The 26,010-nt window shown below is 43.9% G+C and overlaps 1 protein-coding gene across 1 annotated transcript; it reads right to left on the bottom strand.

The window, feature by feature from the left end:
• Positions 1 to 2,154: 2,154 nt before the first annotated feature.
• On the bottom strand, positions 2,155 to 25,288 carry ENTPD6 (ectonucleoside triphosphate diphosphohydrolase 6). Its single transcript, XM_075267427.1, has 14 exons — positions 25,191 to 25,288; positions 22,915 to 23,153; positions 20,189 to 20,265; positions 18,073 to 18,216; positions 16,816 to 16,891; positions 16,366 to 16,401; positions 15,579 to 15,667; positions 15,182 to 15,261; positions 13,765 to 13,829; positions 10,827 to 10,928; positions 8,962 to 9,102; positions 8,815 to 8,871; positions 7,642 to 7,754; positions 2,155 to 5,488 (listed from the first exon to the last, which is right to left on the bottom strand). Exons 1-14 carry the CDS (start codon positions 25,196 to 25,198, stop codon positions 5,402 to 5,404), a joined length of 1,314 nt encoding a protein of 437 aa, XP_075123528.1. The 5' UTR covers positions 25,199 to 25,288; the 3' UTR covers positions 2,155 to 5,401.
• Between the last annotated feature and the right edge of the window lie 722 nt (positions 25,289 to 26,010).

Here is a 26,010-nt window from a genome sequence, read left to right as displayed (position 1 = left end):
CTATGATAAGCTGCAATAGTAATGTATAAATGTTTACAAAAAAAGAGACTGTAACAAAATGAAATAAAAGTTGTAAATCCCTCCTTTCCCTAGAATACATATAAAAGTAGAAAATGACTGTGACACACATACACAATAGGTATTCCTGTGTCTGACAGTGCCCGGTCTACTGAATATAGGGGATCTGCAGTGCTCCTGTCCAACGGGAAGGGGTTAATAGTAGCACTGCAGACACCCTATATTCATAGTAGGGGGAAAAAAAAAAACAGTCCTCAAGCTCAGGGAAGGGGCATGTCTATGGGGGGGAAAATGCTCGTTTCAGGGGTAGGCAACGTTCGATCAAATTATACTTACCAAGACCACGAGTGAGGGTCGGGCTGGATCCTCCGAGAAGTCTTCTCCGTGCAGCGTCCCCGCAGCGTCTTCCGGCTCTGAATTCACTCTGCCAGGCATCGGGCCTGGGCAGAGCCGACTGCGCATGCCTGCACTACAAGCGGACATGTGCAGTCGGCTTTGCCCAGGCCCGATGCCTGGCAGAGTGAATGAAGAGCCGGAAGACGCCGCGGGGAAGCTGCACGGAGAAGACTTCTAAAGGTAGGAGAAGAACCAGCATTGATTGGCCGACTGTATAGCTTTCGGCCAATCAATGCTGGTTCTGCATCGAACTTTTCCATTCGAACAGCGAGTGGCACTCGATCGAGTACGAGTATTTCGAATACCGTAGTAGTCGATCGAATACCTACTCGATCGAATACTACTCGCTCATCTCTACTCACCACCTTTCAAATGCTCTAAAGGGCTTCATTTTTTGAGAGAAAATTTTTACTTTACTTTGTAATGGTATCCTATAATCTTCCATATGGCAAATAAATAAATAAATACAAAAAAAAAAAAATCAGAAATGAGCAAATTTAGAGGAAAAACTGTGTTTGGGCAACATTCTTACAGGCTTTGTTATTTTTACAGGGTTCATTTTGAGGCCGGAATAACATTAGCTGAATTCTGTGAGTGCGCTCGCTTATGGAAATACCAAACTAAGGGGGCATTCACACTACATATACGGCAGCTTATTCTGAACGTAAAACACGTTCAGAATAAGCGGCATATAAAGCAGTTCCATTCATTTCTATGGGAGCCGGCCTACGAGTGCTCCCCATAGAAATGAATGGGCTGCTTTTTTTCACTACAAGCAGTCCCATTGAAGTGGATAGGAAGTGCCCGTGTGTACGGCTCAGCATTTTTTTTTTCCGGCTACAGATCTTGAGATAAAGCATTGCAATGTACGTTCTTACTCTGGGCCTGGCGATCCACCACAAAATGGCACCCCGGTCACGTTTGATCGACACATTAGCAGGGTTATTGTCCATGATCAGTGGGATTGCAGGTATTGTCGCTGAATCTCCACTGTATGACACAACGGAGACATGGCGGCCATTCAGGTCTTGCTATGGATTAAAGGGGCTCCATCACTAGATTTTCGTGTTTTTAGCTAAAGATATGCCTGAATAGCCTTTAAAAAGGCTGCTAATTGTTTGTAGAAAGACCCCCCCTTTTTTTGTTAATTACCGTGGAAATTGATATGCAAATCAGCTTCACCGTGCACAGTGGGCATTCTGTGCACCCCCTTGCGTAATACGTTCTGGACGCCCACCGCTGCCTCCAAGCCCTCCTCCTCCTGCTTATTCACAACCTCCATTGTTGGCGGTTTCTATTGAAGTCATGCGCGTGCTCAGTAGCGTTCTCTCCGGCGCGCTATTGCGCAAGCTCCAGTACCAGCTTGCAATCTTCTCTACAGGAAAATGGCATAGGAATTCACTGGCTTTTTTTGGCGAATTAGAGGAGCTTTACTGCTTCTGACTAACCAAGGTTGTCAGCCATTTATGAAGGTGTCAGATTCAGGCTGTGGAAAAATAGAGTCGTCAAAATTAAGACTTTGGCCTTACCAACTCCTCAACCCTCTGGAAAACCACTTGGAGACCGTGGCCCCACGTAGTGTAAACGCCACGTGCGGGTTAGACCGGGATGAAATTGCGCAAGCGTACATTAGTCACTTATTTTAGGCCCCCCATATATCAAAATTAAAAACACTACGCTTCAGATTATAAAACTACATCTTTATTAAATAGAACATTTACATATCTACAAAATGTATGTTCATAGTAACAGGTTAATAAGTTAAAACAGACTTTCCCAATCTCCTTCATGAATGTGCTATAAAATAATGGGAAGGATTTATGAAACCATCTAAGGGTGGGCCGGACCCACTGCCAACTCGCCCATGTGTCCCTAGTCTCTGTTATTCATAGAAACCAATTACAGCGCAGCTTTCATTTCTAAAGAGCAGAATACCAAATAAAAGCTCTGCTGTGATTGGTTGATACGGGCAAGGGAGACATTTTTCATAAATCTGACCCATCGTACCCACTAGAAGAGCAAAGTACCTCATAGTTTTCATGACAAAACTGCCCATAAAAAAAAAGAAATTAAAATGCGACTGTCGGCAATGAATCCGGAGATGTAGTAGAAGCCCCGTGAGGTAGGAGGTGGTCGGTGACAGTCGCCACAGTTTGGCTTCAACCCATTTTACAAAACGTTAATAGCTAGTACAACGGGATAGGATTAGTACCAAAAGCACCTTGTTAGGCTTCTGTCACACATCATGGTGGTGTCCTGTATTTGTCGGTGGCAATTCTTGTTACTAGTCCCGTGGGTGGTTCTACTCACTGACGGACAGCCATGCATGTATATACGGTATACACTCTTTTACGAGGTAAGCTGTCATCTATAAGAACACACTGGACTTATCTCAGAGAAGGAACTTACCACTTTTCACCACAATAAAATATATCCCCACTATGTCCCAATAGTGGTTTAGCAACATTTTTGTGGTAGTAGAGTCCTAGCAAATGGGGGGAAGGGGGGGCGTTGTACTGAAGCTTTCCCCCAAAAAACTTTATATTTATCTGCTGAGCAGCCCTGCTCTATATACTGATCTCAGATGATACTGCTTGTTCAATGTGACAGGTTCTCTTTAAATCTCTCTACAATACAGAGGATACAGGAGACTGATCTGAGCCCCATGGATCATAGGAACAGGGTGGGTCTTTCTTACCCTCAGTTCACATCTGCATTCTGTATTCTGTTTGGGGACCCCCTAAATGGAAACCTGTACGCATTAAAAAGCGGTTAGCTAAGAAACCACATGGACCCCGTAGATTATAATGGGGTCCATGTGGATTTCTTTCCGCATGTTTCGTGCGGAAACCACACAGACCCCATTATAGTCTATGGGGTCCATGTGGTTTCCGAGCTAACCATTTTTTAATGCGTACAGGTTTCCATTCAGGGGAATACCGAACGCAGATGTGAGCCGGGCCTTACTTATATGAATGAAGAAATAGTCAAGCATGCTCCATTCATCTCTACAGGGGTTCACATTGGTCAGAATATCACCGATTAGACACCCCTTTAATGGTAATTACATATTAAGCCATATACGGGATGCCACATTTTCATTTACAAGATTTTTACTTGCCGGACAGGTTGCTGATAAGATGCCTTTCATGCTCTAGGTGATCACAATGTAACATGTATAGTCAGTGCATGTTCAAAATCTCCTAAAAAGTTAATTGGAGCCTCCAAATCTTTGGTACAATGATGCTTCACAATTGAAATGTTTTCTGCAGCTTATACGGGATGTTATCAGCTGTCAAGTCATGACAAATATATAGGATGCCCAACACAAAAGATCAAGCATCTGCGCTTCCTCAGGTAAAGGGGTATTCTCGTCTTAGGGGTGTGGTCACAGAAATGCCAGATCTATAGGAATCCCAGAGATGTGACTGTCTTCAGAATGGGAATGCTGTAATCTCTATCTCAACTGCTGGCTGCCATGTACTGGCAAATATTAAATGAGGAGGTGGGTAGTCAGATATTTATGGCATATCCTATGTGTCTAAGATGGTAATACCTCATAACCCCACTAGCTATACATATTTGTAATTTTGCACGCTGATTGGATCTCCATTAATTAGATATGCTAAACATTATCGAGTTTATTGTCCGTTTACTGCAAATCAGGACTGCAGGAGTGAAAGCACGGATGAGGCGATGTTCACACTAGTGTCCTTCCATGATCAGTAGGACAAATCCCAATGGATTCTCATAGATCTGCTTTGAGTCAGTCGGGGGTTCCAGTGTTTTTGACGTCAAGAGTAAATGTGCGGTCTATGCCAATCTTTCTGTCAAATGAACAAGGAAACTCTGATGTCTCAAAAAACATCTATAGGAACCGAACTTTACTGTATGACAAAAAAATAAATAAATAAAAAAAATAAAATAAATCATATACACAGTCCAGTCATATTAATGTGACCACCGCCTACTTTATAACCAATCGCAGAAGGCACGTGTCATCAGCCATCTGGGTGCACTCATCATTGTGGAAGGCACGATGGATCAACACAAGTATGCATCTATCCTTGCGGACCATGTTCACCCCTACGTGTGAATTGTTTTTCCTCAGGATGATGGCATCTACCAGCAGGACAATGCGACATGTCATAAAGCTTGCAGTGCACGTGCGTGGTTGGAGGAGCACCAGGATGAGTTTACCGTACTCCCTTGGCCAGCAAATTCCCTGGACTTGAACCCAATCAGAATTTCTGTGACCACCTCAATCGGGTTGTTCACACCATGGATGCTCAACCGCGTAACCTAGCGCAGCTTGCCACGGCACTGGAGTCGGCATGGCCCAACATCCCAGTGATCATCATCCAACATCCCCTCTCTTCCTGCACGTCTCGCAGTGGTCCGCTCTCTGAAAGGTGGTTATTCTGGATTTTGACAGGTGGTCACATTAATGTGGCAGGACTGTGTAACTTAGAGCTTGGGCTACATTTAGGGTTACCCTGCCTGCATCACATAGAATGTAAATGTGGTCATGTGGCAACTTGCAAGTTAGCCACAACACTATGGGTGCAAAAAATTCACACTGGACAGATTTTTCTACCCACCAAGTTGCCATAAGTCTGCAGTTACTTGCATTACATTTTATCCAGGCAGGGCAACACTGGGATCTCTGGCCTTATGGCTTGTGCTGCAGCCAACATCGACGACTAACCCCAACCTTATGGACCATTTGAGATCAATATCATGAAAGTGCAACCAAATGAGTAAATCAGGAAGAGTCGAGTTATAGCAGGACTTACCACGTGATAGAAGTCTCAGTACAATCTAGAGGTCTCAAGTTTTCAATCAACATTAGTCAAGACAAAGAATAAAAGAAATCAACCCCAGCACCGGGTGATATGGCACATAGTATGGCAAGGTCTCTGACGTCATCAGAAACGGTTCAAGTATTTGCCCTTTCCCTATAGTTCATCATATTAAACGTGCTGCTCTAGACGTTGCTCTTCAACAGATCCATGTAATAAAATGTTGCACCGAGGGCCCAGCTGGTTTCTACGTCATTGATCTTCTTAACAAGCTGCAGAGACACAACAATACAAAGATTTGGATTTACTAAATACCTTAGTACATTTACTCTTTGCACAGTATACCAAGGCGTCGGGATGTGACAGAGCTAAGGAAGTGCCCAAGTTATCATGACTTACATGTAGAAATAGAAAAGTATATGGATACGTCCTGCAGAAAACATCTGTGCCCAATGCACATGGAAAGAGAACTACAATGCAGATTTTAAAGGGTCTTTGCCATTGATACAAAAGGCAATAGGTACAATCAATAAGTTTTTTAGAGAAACTTTGTGAAGTACGGTTTAAAAAAAAAAATAAATGTTTGACACATAAATAATAACATAATAATAATGTTTGTTTTATGTAGTGATGGGGAATCACTTCATTTTGGATACTAATGAGGAAATTTAAAGGGGTTTTCCCATGTCGCATACTCACCAGTCTTCGTTGTTGTGAAATCTTCTTTCTTCCGGTTTTGTTTCGTCATTGGTGGGCGGGGTCACATATGCAAAGCCAAGCGGCGAGATGACGCTGGCCCTGCGTGCGCGCTCATAGACCAGTTTAGCCTTCACAATGAGAATACAGACCCGACATCCGCCTCTCTCTATTACAGCAGATACCGGGTCTGTATTCGCATTGTGAAGGCTAGACTGGTCTATGAGCGCGCACGCAGGGCCGGCGGCATCTCGCCGTTTGGCTTTGCATATGTGAATACACACCCGGCATCCGCTGTAATAGAGAGGAGGAGTGTAGACGCCGGCACAGATGCCTGCAACATCGCTATGTGCCTGCCCTGCATGAAGCCAGCAGCGGCAGAAGTGATGCTGTTATTCCGCTCCTCCGCCCCCCGGAATAGCAGCATCGCTCCTGCCGCTGCTGGCTTCATGCAGGGCAGAAGCATAGTGGTGTTGCTGGCATCTGTGCTGGCGTCTAACCATATCTGGCATCCGCCTCTCTATTGCAGCGGATACCGGGTCTGTATTGGCGGCCCCTTCCCCCCCCAAAGGGTACCCCCCCCCCCCCCAAGGCTCGCTCCCGTGCACTTAGACCCTCCTCCCTCAGAGCAGCAGATACATCACCAGATACATCACTTGACTTATGACCAGATAAGTCAAGGGATGTGTCCCAAAAAAACGAATAAAGTAAGATAGTGGACAAACAAAGCAGCTTTGCTGAAGCAATGTATTTAGGAAAAGTCTTACATTCACATTAATAAGCAGTATAGATAGGATCCTTGTGATGGGACTACCCCTTTAAGAAATCTGATCATTACAAGTATTTACAACATTAACACTATAAACTAGCAGTGCCATGTTGAACTCTACAAAGTTAAAGGGGTTATCCACTTTCTAATATGGATGGTCTATTCTTAGATCTGCGCAGTTCCAACAGTCAGTCATCGCTATGACTAAGGGGCAACAGCCCTGAAACGCGTCAGCGGGTTTCAGTATGTAATGTAGGTCTTGTCTTTTTTGTATTCAGTATGTTCAATTCATATTTTTGATCATTTTTTCTCACTCAGTGTTCTTGTGAATGTTTTTTATGGACTTTCCTTTATTAAAAGTTATGTTTTAAACACACTGGATTCCTTGGTTTGCTGGACAGCTTTCAAATTTGGTTTCCAATAGCCAGGACCCCTGCAGATCAGCTGCTCTGGGACGGCGCAGCTTGCAGTAAATTCTACATGGTGGGAGACCTGCTGCTCACCTGCCGTATGATTTAGGTACAGCAGAACTCTGCCCTATTGAAGTGCTGCAGCTGTCAGGGTGTGGGCTGTATTTCCCTTTCAGAACTAAAGTTGTGTAAATGGCACTCGCTGAATCATAAGAGACTTATGGTGCGGCAAAGTCCTGAATGTCCAGATAACTATTGCACTGATGTGACAGCTTTCTCTCTAGTGATCTGGCTGCTTAGGACCTTACTGCATCATAAGTCACTTGGACGCATGCGAGTTCCAGTCTGGGATATATAACGCACATGCAGATCGAGTTTTCACAAAACAGGAAGAGTTGTGTGACTATAGCCTTGTACGGTACAGCTTCTGATGTGATGTATGTTTGAGATAACCGCTCCACACTGGTCCATCATGAACCATTGTTCAGTCCTCGATGAGGAGGAGAGAATCTTGGAGTGGCGAGGTCGACAGATTACATATATTAGGTACCTTTAGGCGTTTGTCTCTTGGGAAACCAAGATCCTGAAGAAGGTGTGTAATATACGTTAGATCCATACAGAGGTAAGGGTTGCCGCCTGCGGCCTTTTCTATACTTGTACATTCTGAGGCAAAGAAAGCAAAGATGGTGAGACAACGGGGCAGACATTTCCACATGCCACACAAAGGTATGTTCACACAGCACAATTTGGCACTAGATTTGAGATGGATTCCACCTGAAAATGGCCCCCACTGATTTCAGTCAGGTCAGATGCTGAGTTTTTCATCTAGCTGATTTTTTGATATTCAGGCAGATTTTGTCGGATAACTCCTATTGAAGTGAATGGTACGTGTAAAAATACCGCCTAGTTGCTGGCAAATTTGCTAATTCCACTGTGGAGTTTGGTGAAGCAGAAAAATTCAGCCTCAAATTTCTTTAAAGCAGAATTTTCAAGTAGGAAAAATTCAGCAGTGTGAACAAGTGTACCCTCAATATACATACACAAAGATGCATAAAACAATATACATACACCAGGATACATAACACAATATACATACACCAGGATACATTTCCTCTAAAGTGCCTGCCACTAGGTGTCTCCCTCCTTTGCTGTTCACTACCAGTCACTAGGGAATGACCGTCTTTAGAAATCACCAGGTTCAAAAAAGAAGTTTGGGGGGAGGCAGGTCGCTCTTCACAGTCTCTGCATGTTTACACACAGTCTTGCTGCTCTGTGCTCCCAGCAGAGAAGAGTCTGCACCTTTTCACCCCCACTTTTACGAGCAGTGGTCAACACATCCTCTTGTGGCTAGATATCCTTTATACACAATAGTAGAGTACACATGCCACTTACGATACAGTAGGTGTTAAGTCCAGATTCTGTTGTGGCATGTGCTGCAGATTCACTTTAGATTTCACACCTGCTACATTGAACATTGTGGAATCCACAACAGAATGAGCATGTGATAGATCTGGATCCCTAACATGCTTTTCTTACAATGTGGATGAGATGTGTAGATTACCATCCACTTGCCTTACACTGTATAACTCATTACACTCAACAGTGCTCAGGAAAGATGGCGGCCCCCATAATCTATTTCACCATCCAGTTTTAATAAAGAAAATGATGATTCGTTCCTTTTCTGGAAAGCCAACCAGCCGGGTGTTACATGTCAGGGACTCACCTTTTATTGCTGCGGCCTCAAAGTCACTCACTCTTACAAAGCCACCAACACTTGGATCTAAGCAGAAAAGAAAAGCTCTATAATATCTGTCCATACATGCAGGCATAGCTGCATGTGTATATACTTATAAAATCAGCAGTTACCTACCTATCAAATGTGTATCTTCAGCTCGATCAAAGTAATAAGAAAAGGCGTAAACGTACAGAGTCAGCACTTCATCCGCACGCTTTACTTTGCCAGTTAGCATCTTGGATACGCTTGTATAACACGACTGATATAAAGATTTTACTGCACGAAAACAGAGAACAAAATGGTAAAATACACAGCAAGAAAAGAATGGCCCACATACAGATGAACAGTAAGTACTGACATTACCTTAACATCTTTGTTGTATAGATTGGAACAGAAGGACCATTACCTCCCAAACATGTACAGGGGATCTCCCACTATTAAATATCTTTGTTAGGGGCGGTTTACATCTATTTAGCAGATGACATCACATGTATTCAGTTTTGCATGTTGCTGTTGGTTATCCTGCACAATAGCAACAATCCCTCATGACTGTGTACAAAGAGAACCAAGATATAGGACTTGGATACCGCACATGTGTGTCCATCAGCAGTGGACGCATTCGTTCAGACCTGGGCAAAGCCCGACCCCACGGGCCATATCCGGCCCTCTGACTGATTCAGACCAGTCCGCACAGCGTGTCTAGGGAGGCGTGTCTTAGTGCCAGCAGGACAGTGCAAGAAGATGGAGACATGTGGTGTGTATCCTAAGGTACTGAGAGGGGAATGTGAGATGCAGGGCGGAGAGTGTGTGTGTGTCCGTATGTGTGTCTATCTGTATGTGTGTGTCTCAGTAACCTAGGGGCAGAGATGGAAGGGGAATGTTATACTAGGGCAGAGATGGCAGATGGAGGGGGGGGGGACATGAAACTGGGGGAAAGATGGGAGGAAGGACATGAAATGGGGCAAATAAAGGGGGATATGAAACTGAGGGAGAAATGGAGGGGGGGGGGGCATTAAACCGTGGAGGAGGCTATAGGTGGACCTGTCTGCCTCTAGTTGCCCCCAGTTTAATGTCACCCTCCAGCTACCCCTACGGTTTCATGTCCCGCTCCAGCTGTCAATTTATTGCCCCCCCCTGAAACTACCCCCACTGTTTAATGTCCCCCTCCAGCTGTCCCAGCTTCATGTCCCCTCTAGTTTCCACCAGTTTACACTGGGGCACCAGGAGAGGGACCTAATACTGTGGGGCAGTTGGAAGGGAACATTATAATGTGGGGGCATATAATGTACGGGTGACTGTAGGAGGATTATACTTTGTGGGGGCACATGGAAAGATGACTGGGAATGGGTGGAGTCAATGTAGAAGTGGGTGGAGCTAAATTTGCTGTGGCACGGCCCTCTAGCATAGTTTCAATTTCTCATGCGACCCCATGGGAAAATTAATTGCCCACCCCTGCATTAGGTGGATGTTCTATGAAGTGACTGGAAAGAACACTAGGGGGTGCTACAACAAATATGTAACAAACTGTTATATTTTGCATTATCTACCAGAGATAGGAACTATTTGTGGGCTAAGCTCTTAAAGTGATCCTATCATTAAATTGTTATTTTTCCTCACTAACACATTGAAATAACCTTTAGATGTCTTCTCCACACCGCCGTTCGGTAGAATCCCCGGTTTTCTTCTGAATGCCTATGAGTTCTCTCGCAGCACTGGGGGCGTCCTCAATGCTGCAAGAGAAATCTCCAGCGCCGCCTCCATCTTCTTCTGGAATGGCCTCTCTGCGCCTCTTCTTCTGGCCCTGGCTTCAAACCTTCTACACATGCGCAGTCAGCTCTGCCATCGGGCAGAGCCGACTGCACATACTGCGGCTATTTTTTTTGTGGCCGCTTACGCTTGCGGCCACAAAAAAATGGGCGCGGGCATGTGCAGCCGGCTTTGCCCGAGGCCCCCAGTGCTGCGAAAGAACTCATTTGAATTCAGACAAAGTCCATACGTACCATCTCTCTGCCCCTTAACTTTGTAAGTTATCCCTGCATGGTCAAACTCGGTGGCAAAGCCTGGTGTTATACAAGGTGTTACTAACTCTGCACCGGGCTCCACTGCACAGAAGAAGAAGAAAAAAAAAATCATTAGATTTGAGTTTTCCAACTAAAATGAGCTTATAAAACAAATGCATTCGCCTTAGGATCAGGTCCCACTATGTCCTGGGCTAGTCAGTTAGCCAAGCCACAGAGGAAAAACCAAAGCCCTGCTACAGCTTATCACTGGGATGTAAAGGGCTGGAATTTAGAGAGGAGTCTGAGGTGGAAGTTGCCCAAGTTCCTTTTCACTTTCTACTGTATATGCCTAACCTAAGTATCCTGCGGAGATCCTCAATAGAGCACAACCTACGTGCGGTCAAGACGGTACCAATTCTGCAATAGGAAAGGAATGGGCACCCAGGTCCCTACTTCTTCCGTCAAGTCTCTTGGTATGACATGTACTATGGGAGCTGGCAAACTTGCTCACTGTAATTACAAAGCCAGCCTCCATTGTACATATCATGCCAAGCGAAGAGATGGAGGAAGTAGGGATCTGAGTACCAGACACCATGTAACAGAACCTGCCTGGATGCCTGAGAGCCCAGGTTGATAACTGGTCATTTTAATTTCTTGGATAATGGCTTTAAAAGGGATCCTATCATTAAAATGCAATTTTTTCTCGATAAAACGTAGGAATAACCTTAAAGGAGCTCTATCACTAGGAAAAGTCATTTTAACTAATCACATCCTTGCATAGCCTTTAGAAAGTCTATTCCACACTTACCTTTTGTATGTAGATTGCCTCAGTGGTTTCTGAATAAGTCCGTTTTTATTCATATGCTAATTAGACTGGTGCACGATAGATCGTGCACACCTCTCCCTGTTGTTTCCTATGCACAGGCTAATGATGATGATGACTCAGCTTCCTGTTTGCCTCACACACATAGGAGATAATAGAAAAGAGGAGGCTGCTGGGAACTTCCTGAGCTGTCTGGAGGCTCATTAGCATATGAATTAAAACGGACTTATTCAGAGACCACTGAGGCAATCTACATACTAAAGGTAAGTGTGCAGTAGCAATTCTAAAGCCTATGCAAGGATGTGATTAGTTAAAAATGACTTTTCCCAGTGATAGAGCCCCTTTAAGAGAGGCTATTTTTCTCCTACCTTTAGATGACTTCTCTGCGCCGCCATACGGTAGAAATCACGGTTTTCTTCTGTATGCAAATGAGTTCTCTTGCAGCACTGAGGGCGGTCCTCAGCACTCAAACAGCACTGGTGGCGTCCTCAATGCTGCGAGAGAAATCTCCAGCAACGCCTCCATCTTTTTCTGGAATGGCCTCTTCACGTGTCTTCTTCTGGCGCTGGGGGTAAAACTTCTACACATGCACAAGTCGGCTCTGTTGTCGAGCCTCGGGCAGAGCTGACTACACATGTGGTACACAAAAAATGGCCACCCGCAGGTGCAGTCGGCTCTGCCTAAGGCTCGACGGCAGAGCAGAGTAGAAGTTTGACCCCCAGCGCCGGAGGAAGACAAGTGAAAAGGACGTTCCAGAAGAAGATGGAGACCGCGCTGGAGAGTTCTCTTGCGGCATTGGGGACCGCCCCCAGTGCTGCGAGAAAACTCATTTGCATACCGAAGAAAAACAGGATTTCTACTGAACGGCAGTGCGGAGATGACATCTAAAGGTAGGAGAAGAATAGTCTTTCTTAAGGCTATTCCTACGTGTTATTTAATGATAGGATCCCTTTAATCTAGTAAACATAATAGTTACCTTTTGGTGAGACCAGCTGACTATCTATTATGTATGGGGTCTCCAACTTTCCCCAGACAGCAGATGGCTTTGAGAAGAAGGGTCAGGCTGTTGCCCCAATATCCCTTATTTCAGAATCTAATTGTTTGAAAATACTAAACGAACTATAAAGACATTTTTTTGTTAATTTGACAGTTCCATCCATTACTGTGTTACAGTCTGGGCCCACTGGAAGATCATCTGAATCTCTGGTGCGCCAATCCGACAATGGTCTCACATATCATATCCTTTAAAACATATCTTATTTTGAGGCATTTGTGACATTAATACATTTTGGCTCCTTAGGGCCCCTTCACACGGCGTAAGCGCGTCGCTCATTTAGACACGTATCCGAGCGCGGCACTTCAAAACAGAGCCCATTGATTTCAATGGGAATCGCGCGTATATCGGCATATATGCGCGCTTCCCATTGAAATCAATGGGCTCTGTTTTGAAGCGCCACGCTCGGACACGTGCATACGTGTCTAAATGAGAAGCACTTACGCCGTGTGAAGGGGCCCTTACTGTGAAATCTCGTTGAATCTCCTCCTTCAAAGTTATAATGTTCAAAATATAACAGTGACCCTCCCCTAGCCTCTTTTTTCTTTACACGTTACACCGCCCTATACTCCCGTATTCCGTACACAGTAACATTTAGCGACTGGCAGAAACAGCTCTCAATACTGAAGCAAGGGAAAGAGTAAAGAGAGGCAGGGTTTCACATAAAGGAACCAAAATTTGTTAAACTATATTACAAAATTTATTTATGACAGATGCTGCCGGAAAAACAAAGGTTGTCCGAAAATTTAGTTACGCTTTAAGTCCGGGGGGGCATCCATGGCGGTAAGGTTTCTTGCCATTAGTACGTTTTGGAGCCCCTATGGACATTGTAGTAAACATGTTCATTGAACTGTTCAACTATGAGGAGGTAAACGTATGTTTGATGGCTTGGAATTCCTGATCTCAAGTCTTAAACCAGATTGCCTAACCGTGCAGCTTCTTGAAACGGGAGCCTATACTTTCAGTAACTACTGAGATATTACAGCTCCTACATCACTATACATAGGCACAATTCTGCACAGAGGGATTGTTTCCCCCTTCTTAACAAGACAAAAACTTACATGGCTTTCCTTCAGTGCCTCCCATAATCTGCAGTCTTGCTGACATTAGTCCAAGTCCAAGGTAACTGCAGAGAAAAAAATTAAATAAAATAATGAAGCAAAAAAATCTGATCATCCTGTAATAATCCTGTTTACACTGTGAGCAGCTGAAGATGGGTGAGACTACAGGATGACTGACGGCTCTAAGGTCAATGCATACAGCATCATATAATATATACACAGACTATTTCTATCTATACGCATTTATAAAGATTATAACAGACTAGCCTCTGCCTGCAACTTCGTCTGCGTGCTGTTGGCGTCAATGATCCACTTATATTCAGCAAATTGCTGCCGCCGATGGTTTGCCTGCTCTGGCGTTTCATCAGCTCTTAAGCTGTCCTACTGCTGAACTCGTTCCTCATGCCATGCCTGTGATTGTTCCAGCATCTCAGCAGCTCGCTAGGATGCCATATAATGAGCGTGTTGTTGGCATTGACTATCCGCATGCTCCGGCGTTTTGGCAGTTCTTAAGCTGGCCTGCCGCTGAACTTGTACCTCACACCGTGCTTGTGATTGTTCCGGGCATCTCAGCAGCTTGCTGGGATGCCATATAATGAGTGTACTGCTGGCGCGGATGATCCCCGTCAGCTCCGCTTGAGGAGAACTCTGTGACTTCTGGCTTCCTTCATAGCTCTCGTTGTTTTAGAATTTTCCAACAATTTAGATTTTCTTTTTCCCGGCATGTTTAAAAGTAGCAAACTGCCAATTTGGAGTAAAGGTGTTTTCCCATCCAGTGTGTCAGCACTGCCTGGAGCTGATCAGATAATATGCAAATGCAGGTACAGAATCCACTGAGGGTTAGCTGTGTATTTACACATAGAGTTAACAGACCTGGCTTTATCAGAACCTGAGATAAGCTCCTGCAACAGCAGTGTAATATAGAATGTGAACATAAATTCATAACAGTCGTGAATAAAAAGTAGCCTGTGTGTTAATCGAGGTTACAAGCTATGTGCCAAATTTCATCCAAATCCGTTCAGCAGTTTTTACGTGATTGAGGAACAAACATTCAAACACACTATTACTAGTAGGAAAGGATAGGATACCCAGTATAGTGGCTGGGTGTCGCAACTGCAGCTCACCTCCCATTGAAGTCAATGTGATCTGAGCTGAGGTACCGGTTCCCACCCACCCGCTTCCCTCCGTGCAGTGTATAGTATGGGTGTTGTAAGATGCTCTGAACAAGTGACCATGCAGGGGCCACCTGACTCCCCCCCCACACCCCCACCGATCAAAAATAAATCCTGGCCAACCCTTTTAATGCAAAACTATTGACAGAATTGTTCTAACAAGCAAAATCTTAAGCATATACACTGCACAATCCTAACCAATATATGGCCAACCCTTTATGACTACAACTGATCAGATAACTCACCTGTGTGAATAGAGGTGGAATGTGCGGTTAAACAGCTGAAAGTTGGTAATATATCCAGCGGGTGCATCCGTAAATGTGGTCTGTATATGAAAGAATACAGTGTTACTACAGTACACGAATACACAAGACGACGTACAACCCAATCCTAAATATATTAAGCTGGCCTAGAGCTGAACATTCAGTACATAGCAGGAGTCAATTAGTGCAAGGAAATGTCTCCACCTAGTGGCCAAACTCTCTTCTACAGTCAAGTGGTCATCAATAATAAAATCTAAGGATGTATTTCTGGCTATGGCCGTTGAACATAGGGTTTCTGGCTATGGCCGGTGAACATAGGGTCTACAAGAAACAGATGGTTCATGTAACTAGAGGACGATTTCATCTTGGCCAACTCTACCTTTTCATATGGATAGAAGGTAATTTGCGTTGAGCCACCCCCCAGATCCAGCATGCCAGCCAACTTTCCAGAAGGATTTGTTAGACTCCCTGTTAGAATAAGACAAGATACACATGAGTGGCAGAAAATACATAATATTAAGTGAGAGCAAATAACACGTATCAAAATTTTTCATGTACGTCATTTACTAGTTATCGGAATACAAAGTGATACAGCGATTTTGGCTGTGACTCCCATTGTGTGACCAAAGCTTGTCACTGTGCACTGCAAGACCTAAAGTGAAAGGGGTCACATACATAAAGTTTGTTTCTTTTTTTTTTGTGATGGTTGAAGCAATCTCAGGATCACAGGGCCGCAATGACTTAGGCCCGATTAACATCTGCGTTCGGTAGTCTGTTTGGGGAGTCCGCTTGAGGACTCAGGAACGGAAACCTATACGCATTAAAAAGCGGTTAGCTATGTAACCAAACGGACCCCATGGACTATAATGGGGCCCGTGTGGTTTCCTTTTGGTGTTCGCACAAATCACACGGAGAGAAAAGTCTGTCTCCGTATGTTTCATGCAGAAACCACATGAACCCCATTATAGTCTATGGGGTCCAAGCAGACTCCCCGAATAGAATACCAAATACAGATGTGAACCGGGCCTGACATTGCTTCAGCTAAGTGGGAAAAAACGTAGATGAGAAAGTTGTATCTTGTTCCGATCCAAACCCTGGGTTACAGAACCCCTTTTAATTTTGGGATCTATGCAATGGGCACATCCGAGGCAGTAAATATTGCTTACCTGTTAGAAAGTTAACAGTGATCCAAGCAAATATTCCTGGAAAATAAAAATGTGCTTGTTCATGAACGATGGTATACATTTTAGGCGACAACAGCTGAATGAATATTACAGGTAACTGGTTATATGAAACTTTGTAATATCTTATCGGAGAAATATTTTCCTTTCTCCTCTTATCGGGCCGTTTTCTTGTTTTTCCCTCCCGATTTGTGCCATATCCGGCTTGAGATGAACTACAGGTCACACATAACTCAGATTACACGTCTATAGGAGTGACCAAGATGCCAGACCATGTAACATTACAGAGCAGAGTGCCTAGATGTATAGTAGTAGAAGTCTCCAATGCTCTATGCGCCTCATTCACTTCTATGGGATGAGGCTGAATACAAATGAACTGAATAACCCTTTAATTGTCAGTGCTTGGAAGTAGATGGAAAACATAGCCGAGCTCACCTTCATCCGTACCGTCCATAATAGAGACGCTTTCTTTTCCAACAAGGAAGGGGGAGGATTGAAAAAGGTTTTTCACCTGGAATATATAGAAAGTAGGCAAACCAAGAAGTTATTGTTACCCTTATGAAATGTAGAGGAAATCACTTTATACATTTACTACCTCTTCCATCGAATTGTAGCAGTGGATATACACCATATACCACATCCAACTATCACATCTACGGTGGATGAGCTTGTTTGACGTATTCCATATCTACGGCTGTTAATATGGAGTTGGAATCTGATCTGATGAAGGGCTTTGAGCCCAAAATGTGTTATCCAGTGGAGACTTATAATAATACAATACTGACTATAATATATCCTGGGAAGGTTTCCAGTGCTGTAGAGTATTGTACTTTATGTGATGATTGGCATTGTGCATAGTGATCTCTAAGGGGCGCTCTCAGCCTGAACCATGTGAAGGTACATCTACGCTCTAACCACATGCCGCACCTGTACATGTGACTGCTGCCTGCTGTTATACAGTCACTATGGCTGGAGCATACAAACACCCCGAGTCTCTGCAGTTATAAGTCAGAACTGACAGATGCAAACTCTGAAATGAGATTCTCCTAGCGGAGCCCATCGTCTAAGTCACGGACCACAATAACGCCATTCATGGTCACGTCACTGTTCATAAGATACAAATGTGGTATCCTAGAACAATTCATTCTATAGGGTAAAAGACAAAGAGATTGTTGTATCTGTTCTCTGCTCCAGCTGCGGAGGATATGAAGGAGGGACCTTCGTGGGTTAAAGCTAATAGTAGACGTGAATGCGGGTTCTCTAAGCGTGCCAGTAGATTTTCTCGTTTTGAAAAGGTTTTTTTTTGTTTTTTTTTTAAAGGTCAGGTGTGGATCATAAAGGAATCCATAGTATAAGCCTACAGGGTGCATGTACAAGTCATTGAGAAAGCAGAATGGACGGTACATGATGTCTGTGTGCAGTCTGTGACCTCCATATTCATGTGCCTGGGACGCATAACACAGAGGAAAGGACTTATCCTGAGTTTGCTCACAGACCCATGATAATGTGAATAGGACCATAAGAAAACAATGGGTCAGTGTGCTGGAGGTGCTAGAACACCGACCATGCGCACACTCATGTACTTGGGGACTAAAAAACAGATGGTACCTAAACCCACTGAAAAACTGAATCAAAAACGTGAACAAAACCTGTCTGTGTAAACATAGCTTTACAACAGGTTTAGGGTATTACCGTATCCAGTAGTTTCTGTGCTTTCTCTTCTGATAAGAGGCGTAATCCAGCAGTTGCCTTGAGGACGAGCGGAGTAGAGCTCCGGAGGGGCGCAGGTATTTCTTTTATTGCGATATCTAGCAGCTCTTTTATTCCTGAGGTACACTGAGAAAACAAGAAAGAAAAAAAGGTAATGGATGCATGTTCTAAATGTAAAATAAAGCTACTTTGGGCACTACCATATTTGCCATCTTGAATTGGGTTCGACTACAAGTCACCTCCTATTTTTACAAATATGACGCCACGTTTGACACATCCAACCATTTGCTGACCAAATATATCACAGGAGTCACTCACAGACGTGCTTTGTCCGAGGAGTCTTGTGCACAAGTTCTATTAATAAAGTAGGAGCCGTGCAGGACACCGTCCTTATGTCAGGTTGTGTCCTTGGTAACATCATCCTTGGTTTTACATGAGGCCAGATAATGGAATTAGAAGTACCCCTTATAAAGACTGCACTTTCCAAATACTTTTGACATGTCAAATTTTATTGGTATCTGGGGGCTGAGGAAACACTGATGGATGAAATGATGGACAGAAGTGCTGACCTGAGTGCTGTACCCCTTCAACTGTGATCTGCCCTTCCCTGCTGAAGTTGGGCTCACAGTCTCTAGCTACCAGGGAGAGCTGATCACACCGAGGGGACAGAGTGGTTCTGCCCCTGCCAGTGGCGACCTGCAATTTTTGATTTTCAGATGACTTGGTACACGGGTGTATTCTGTTACTGATCCAGACAGTAGGCTGGACAGCGGTGGATTCATGACGGAGGAAATCACCAGCTGTTTGTATTTTTGCAATATCCACACAGTGGACACTATGGAACGCCTTGCGTTTCCCTCCAGTGACCATTTATTTTCGGTTTCTGGAGAAACAATTCCATGTAACTGCTTCTATGGAAAACCTTGATCGCTGTACAGACTTGTGGTTTTTCTGGCTTAACGAGAATCCATGTTCATTGTGTTACAGGAGGACGCTCTTAGGTTATGTAACCACTGAGAGACCAGCACTGCAGAGGTTACTGCCTGTTATTTGGCATATTGCCTATATAAACAGGTTGTGTTCCAGGACATGGGCAGAAGGTAATGGTTTACTACCAAATAGCGTGACATTTAACAAGTGCTTCACAGCTGTAAGGCAATGAGTAACCTAATATTTGGTTGGGTACTGCAGCTATAGGCTAGTGTCAGCTCACACTTGCATTATGGGGATCCATTTCCACCTCCTCCAACAACAAATAGGTTCCCTTTACCTTGGCTCCGATCAATTTAATTTCACGACAAATAAAAAGAGGTTTTGGTTTTCAATATCTTCAGTGTCCCAAATTCTAAAATTTGCAAACAGAAAACTGACAGATGGAAGAAAGACTTTCACTCTGGTGGATCAGAACTTACCGTATATACTCGAGTATAAGCCGACCCGAATATAAGCCGAGGCCCCTAATTTTACCACAAAAACTGGGAAAAACTTATTGACTCGAGTATAAGCCAAGGGGGGGGGGATGGGGGGGTTTTGGGTGCAGTAGATGCTGGGGAAGGGGAGGGGGTGTTTGGTTGTCTGTCTGCCCCTTCCCTGAGCTTGAGGACTGGGTTTCTCCCCCCCCCCCCCACTTGGAAATCAGTCTGACGGAATATAGGGTATCTGCAGTGCTCCTATTAACCCCTTCCCGACGGAACAGGAGCACTGCAGATCCCCTATATTCAGTAGACCAGGCACTGTCAGACACAGGGATACCTAATGTGTATGTGTGTCACAGTCATTTTCTACTTTTATTTGTATTCTAGGGAAAGGAGGGATTTACAACTTTTATTTTTTTTATTTTTTTTATTATTTTTTAAAGCTTCGTTTTTTTCCCCCTATTTTATGGGAGATTCTATACATTACTATTGCGGCTGGTCAAATTTTTTTTTTTGCTTGACTCGTGTGCTTTTTCAGCACAAAAACTGTGCTGAAAAACTCGGCTTATATTCGAGTATATACGGTATTTCATGTTTATTACTTGTAATATTTCATCAAATCAGAACTTTCTAATATGAGAAAACATGGAGGTCTCTGCATGGACACTAAGCACGGTACTTACCTTATCTGGCTCATCAGCATACGCAGACAGTCCGGGTTTTATGGCCTTGAAGAGTTCGTGTTCCAGATGAGGAGCTCCTGATCGATAGACACAAAAATTAATCTGATCAGAAAAGAGTGTTTGACGAGTTTCTGGAGTGTTAAACACTGATGTCCTATTATTAGGATAGATCATCAATAACACACCTAAGATCACCAACTCCCACTTAGGTCTTTGGAGCAACGGCAACATCCTTGGTGCTCCAAAGAGGTGATATCTCTGCACTAGGGGCACTGATTCACAAAGGAAAAACACTGGTACCCCCAACCCATCCATTTGTGTGACTGGGTTGATATGGTGAGGTCTAGAGACAGACTCCCTGTAAACAGTACATTATATATAGAGATGAGCAAGTACTATTCGAAACTACCGTTTCGAATAGCACGCTCCCATAGGCATGAACGGACGCAGCCGGCAAACAGCCGGGGCCAGTGTCCGGCCACTTAACCCCCTGCTCGCCGGCCGCTCCCATTCATTCCTATGGGAGCGTGCTATTCGAAACTACCGTTTCAAATGGTACTCGCCCATCTCTAATTATATAAATGGATACATGATTGACCTGATAACATCAGCTTTTACACAAGGTTGGACTTGTAAAACATTACCGCAAGGGAGATTTAGATAAAGTTGTCGTCCCATTAGTTATAACCAAGTCACAGGATAAATGCTAAGCATCTTATTGCTGATAATCCCGCCACTGGAGGTCATGGTCATGATATTGGGGGTCCTGCTCCTTTTAATCACTATGGCGTTGATGGAAATAGTCACACACAGAGCTCCTCTATTTTTGTCAGTGTCAGTGTCTTCGATGAGTGGTGACAAGAATGTGTAAGCATGACACCGTTCTACCAGGGGGCACGAGACCCTTTTCTTGTGATTGGGACCCCTAGTGATCAGTTCACATCTGCGCCCTGCGGTCCTGTCCGCTTCCCCTGATACCCGCAGCTAGAGCCAGTATGTGTGCAGGTCCGATCATCTTTCTCCAGAACTGCCACCAAAGAGATCACCGGAGGTCAGTGATCCTCAACGAGTGGAATTTTTGCATATACTCAATAGACTGAGCAAAGCCTGGCAATCCGGGACAATACGACAACTTATAAAACAGTGGGTGACATTAAGAATTGTAGATAACATAAAATAAAATCTATATATAAAACAGAACACGAGTTACATGTCTGCTAGAAAATATACTGATCTGGCCAATCATATCAGAATAGGTGACACTTCCATGTCTTTTGTACATATCCTATGATTCAGTATGTACTAATGTAGATAGACCTGGTTTCCTAAATTCCTCTTTATAAAAGTTTAATTCATCTATAGCATTTACCCAAATGTGAATAATGACTAAGCCGTTCGCATTTAGTTGGAGTTCTGACACTCATACACACTCCTGTTATAGAACTGCAATGAATCATTCCGACTGCACGTTTCAATGAGGTCACTACGGCTTCGAGGATATTTGACAGTCTGGATGCCAGAGATGTTTAACAGCCGAATCCTTTGTTAGGCTGAGGTTCCACGTTGCAGAAGAACTGCTTTCATTTGCAGATTTTGTTGCGTTTTATTGAGCATAAGTCAAGAGTGGATTGAAATAGAGTGAGAAATATAAAGGAAGCTCTTATACTTGTTTCTTCTGTTAAATCCACTCCTGGCTTTGACTCAAAGAAAAAAGTGCCGCAAAATCTGAAACATAAAAAGCAGCTTTTTTTTGGGCCTCAGCCTTAAAGATGATTTCCAAGACCTGGTTCACATCTGCGTTCGGGGAATCCACTTGGGGACTCTTAGAATGGAAACCCAATCTGCATAAAAAAGGAAACCCGCAGACTCCATAGACTATATTGCAGCGCTTTTTTCGCATGCGGATAGGGGAATGGAATGGCTCGAACGCAGGTGTGAATTGGGCCTTACCTATATGTGGCCTAGTAAGGAGTCATCTGATATCTGATTGGAGAAGGACAAAAAACCAGGCCCACCACAGATCAGCTGCTCAATGTGGCAACAGCGCTCACGTTCACTCATTACCTTGCTTGCACCTCAGTCCCATTCAAGTAAATGGGACTAAGTTGTAATACCAAGCACAGTCCCTACACAATGTATGGTGCCGAGTCAGGTAGTCAATCAAGAGGCCTCAGCGCTCAGCCAAATACTGCAGTCTCTTCAATAAGCTAATCCTTCGGGATCCTGAGTACTGGACTTCATTGAGATAGATAGATAGATATAGATATTAGATAGATAGAGATATTGGATAGCTAGATAGAGATATTGGATAGATAGATAGAGATATTGGATAGATGGATAGATGGATAGATAGATAGATAGATAGATAGATAGATAGAAATCTATCTATCTATCTATCTATCTATCTATCCATCTATCCAATATCTCTATCTATCTATCCAATATCTATATCTATCTATCTATCTATCTATCTATCTATCGATATTAGATAGATAGATATGTATAGATATATGGAAAGATAGAGATCTATCTATCTCTCTAGATAAATAGATATGTATAGATAGATAGATATGTTATAACCTAAGAAAAGGTCATCAACAATATGTAACTCCCAGAAAACCCATTTAATCGGGTTGGTTCATCAACAACAGCCTTTGTTTTCTCAACACCCCCCCCCCCCCTCCGCCATTGCTCACCAATAGAAGCTTATACACAGGATCACTTACCTAAAGATGTTTGACTAAACTTGTAGACGTGCACTCGAGTACCCGTGCTCCCAGCATCAAACATTATACCATAGAATATTCCATCTGAAGCAGATATCCTCCTATTCTTTTGGTCTGACAAAGATTTCTCGCTTGGTATAGTGGGACTCCATCGGAGGTAGCTGACATACAATGTGACGCATAGAGCCACAAACAGGAGAAACGGGAGCTTGGGGATTTTCATGGTTGTCGTTTCAGAACTGTAAGACGAATAAAGAAGTTTCAGGAATGTGACAGCGGCGGATATTATAAGCCGACCTAGATACAAATACTACGTCATCATACAATAAAACGTCCAAACAATAAATGACATAAGCAATGTGTAAACCGGAAGGAATTCACTACATTAGGTTAACCCCAAATATGCTGCTCAAGAAGAATCGATAGTAAATATCCATCCTTTAAATCATCATGGATCATTTGTGGCTAAAATTTCTATCCAGTTCTTTCTTAAAAGGGCTGACCACTTTCTGATATGGGATAAAATAATGTGCTCTGATATAGTAAGGATTCTGGACTGCGGCTGGGCAACTGTGACCCAAATCAAAAATTGACTTTACAATTAATTGAACATTTTAACTAGATTACAATTAAAGAGCGATTACTTTAGGATACTCCACTTATATATAGTATAATATGGCATTATTATTAGAGATGAGCGAGTACTGTTCGGATCAGCCGATCCGAACAGCACGCTCCATAGAAATGAATGGATGTACCTGGTACTTCCGCTTTGACGGCGGCCGGCCACGTCCATTCATTTCTATGGAGCGTGCTGTTCGGATCGGCTGATCTGAACAGTACTCGCTCATCTTTAATTATTATATATATATTAATATAATTTATATCAATGAATTTTGGGTTCTGTTATTCACATATCAGCTATTCTAAGTGGATATTGTACAGCTAGTGACATATCCTTCAGCCAATGGCAGTGATGGGATATAATCATACAGTCCATGGTCATGTGATGCACAGTAATTAGGCATCTGCATGTTAATGAGCTGTGCACCTGTGTGTTCATCACATGTCCAGGGACTGTATATCAGAATTATATTCACTAGAAATTAGCAGAATTACACTAACATTGACTAGACAACCCCTTTAATAGTCAATTTTGCAATTCAGAAGTCTATAAAAGCCCTCCAATTACTGGCCTCAGCAACCATGTGCAGGTGGTTGGGTACTGGCATTGAAAAAAAATAAAATAAAAACATACTCACATGTCCCCAATGCTGCGGTCCTCCTGCTGAATGGGTCTCATTCAGAGTTCCACTGAGGCCAATCAGCGAATGGGAGACAAAGTCACTACCTGTGAGATCATGGACCTCTTCTTGAGAACTACTCATTGCCCTCAGCGGACTTCAGTGGAACTCCGGATAAGACCCGGGAGAAGCTGCCGGAGTAGAAGAATCGGGACATGCTGGGAGGACAGCGGAGCAACGGGGACTGGTATTTTTTTTTTCCACTGCCCCCGGCTGATTGTAAAGTTAATGAAGGTCCTTACTGGAGCGAGTTATCGAGAGGCACCCCGTGTACCAGAATGGGAAGCTATACCAATCACAGCACTGATTTCCTATAAAATTCCACACACATTCACTGAAAGTGGCAAGCGTGCTGCATATTTGGCCTAAGAAAGGGCTGTGCGCCAAAGATACGCCACTTTATCGCCCATCTAAGCCAGAACACTTGAATAGATGGGTGATAAATTCCCCTCACTAAGGTTAGGTTGTCTCGGCGATTTTGGCTACAACTCCTATTGCGCAACCAAAGATCATCTGTCGCCTTGCGACTTCTTCACGTACATTAGTGAATGGAGACACTGCCACAACTTCAAGTCGAACGCAGCTTTGACTTTTTTTGTGACGCGACGTCACGTCACAGCAGAATGCGACTCCCTTCAGTAACATAAGAGAAGGAGTCACAAGGGCGACCCAGTGAGCCTGAGCGGTGGCCAAAATCAACACAAAGTATCGAAACATGACAAGATTATACAGGATATATAAGGAGGACGGAGCGCAGATACAGGAAGTATTATGGGAGACAGCAAGTGCACAACATGGAATGTGGAACAATCCCTGGTACAACCTGTGGGGGGCAGTGTGGAGCAGTGCTAGTAAATACCCCCCTGTCTGTACAGACCACAATGAATACACATGAAGGATCCCTCTTCCTAGTCCTTCAATGTCTCCCTGGTAATGAATGTCACACAGAGCGGCAGCCATGTCTCCACTCACCTGCTCATAGTCAGAAGCCATAGGAGGAGTGTTTAGGTGCCGGCAGAGTCCCTGTCACCGCCGAATAGCTCCACATCAGTGCCCTGCTCTGCGCTACGTCATCCCAAGGCGTCAGGAGGCGGAGCTCGGAGAAGCGGCCGCTCTGATTGGCTACAAGATACACAGGAATGCTGGAAGGGAGGTCACGTGGTCAGACAAGGAAGAGGGCGGGGCCTGGAGTAGTGGTGTGTGTGACAAGGCTGTGCTATTACTGCACTGGGGACTGGCAGTGAGGAGGCATGTCCTCTGCATCAATGATGGGGAGGAAAGGAAAGAGTTAACAACAATTTCTAAATAGATCAAGGGATTTGTTATCAAATGCACATGCGCAGACCATGACATTAAAGGGGCTGTCCAGGAAAAACTAAGGTGAAAAAAACAAAACAAAAACACACCACATACTCTGCTGTCCCTGGTGCTCCAATGTCCAAGGCTGCTGTCATTCTCGTGAGCTTGTTCCAGCGGCAGTCCTCGCCACAAGTGACTACTGAGACCAATCAGTGGCCTAAGGAAAGGAACTGGGACTCGTGTACGTCACCTGTGACCTCCCGGGTCCTTACTTTAGGCTGATTGGTCTCAAGGACTTCCACCGAAACAAGTTGCAGGGACCCCAAAACATTGGGGACAAGTATGTTTTGGTTTTTTCACCTTTTCTGACCACCCTTTTAAAGGGGTTGTCCCACCACAAGGATCCTATCTATACTGCTTGTTAATGTGAATGTAAGAATTTTCCTAAATACAATGCTTCAGCGAAACTGCTTTGTTTCTCCACTATCTTACT

This window comes from Leptodactylus fuscus, chromosome 3 (genome assembly GCF_031893055.1).
Source record: "Leptodactylus fuscus isolate aLepFus1 chromosome 3, aLepFus1.hap2, whole genome shotgun sequence".
In the NCBI taxonomy this organism is placed as follows: domain Eukaryota; kingdom Metazoa; phylum Chordata; class Amphibia; order Anura; family Leptodactylidae; genus Leptodactylus; species Leptodactylus fuscus.
Note: the sequence above shows the minus strand (reverse complement) of the source record. Positions and strands in the feature narration are given on the sequence as shown.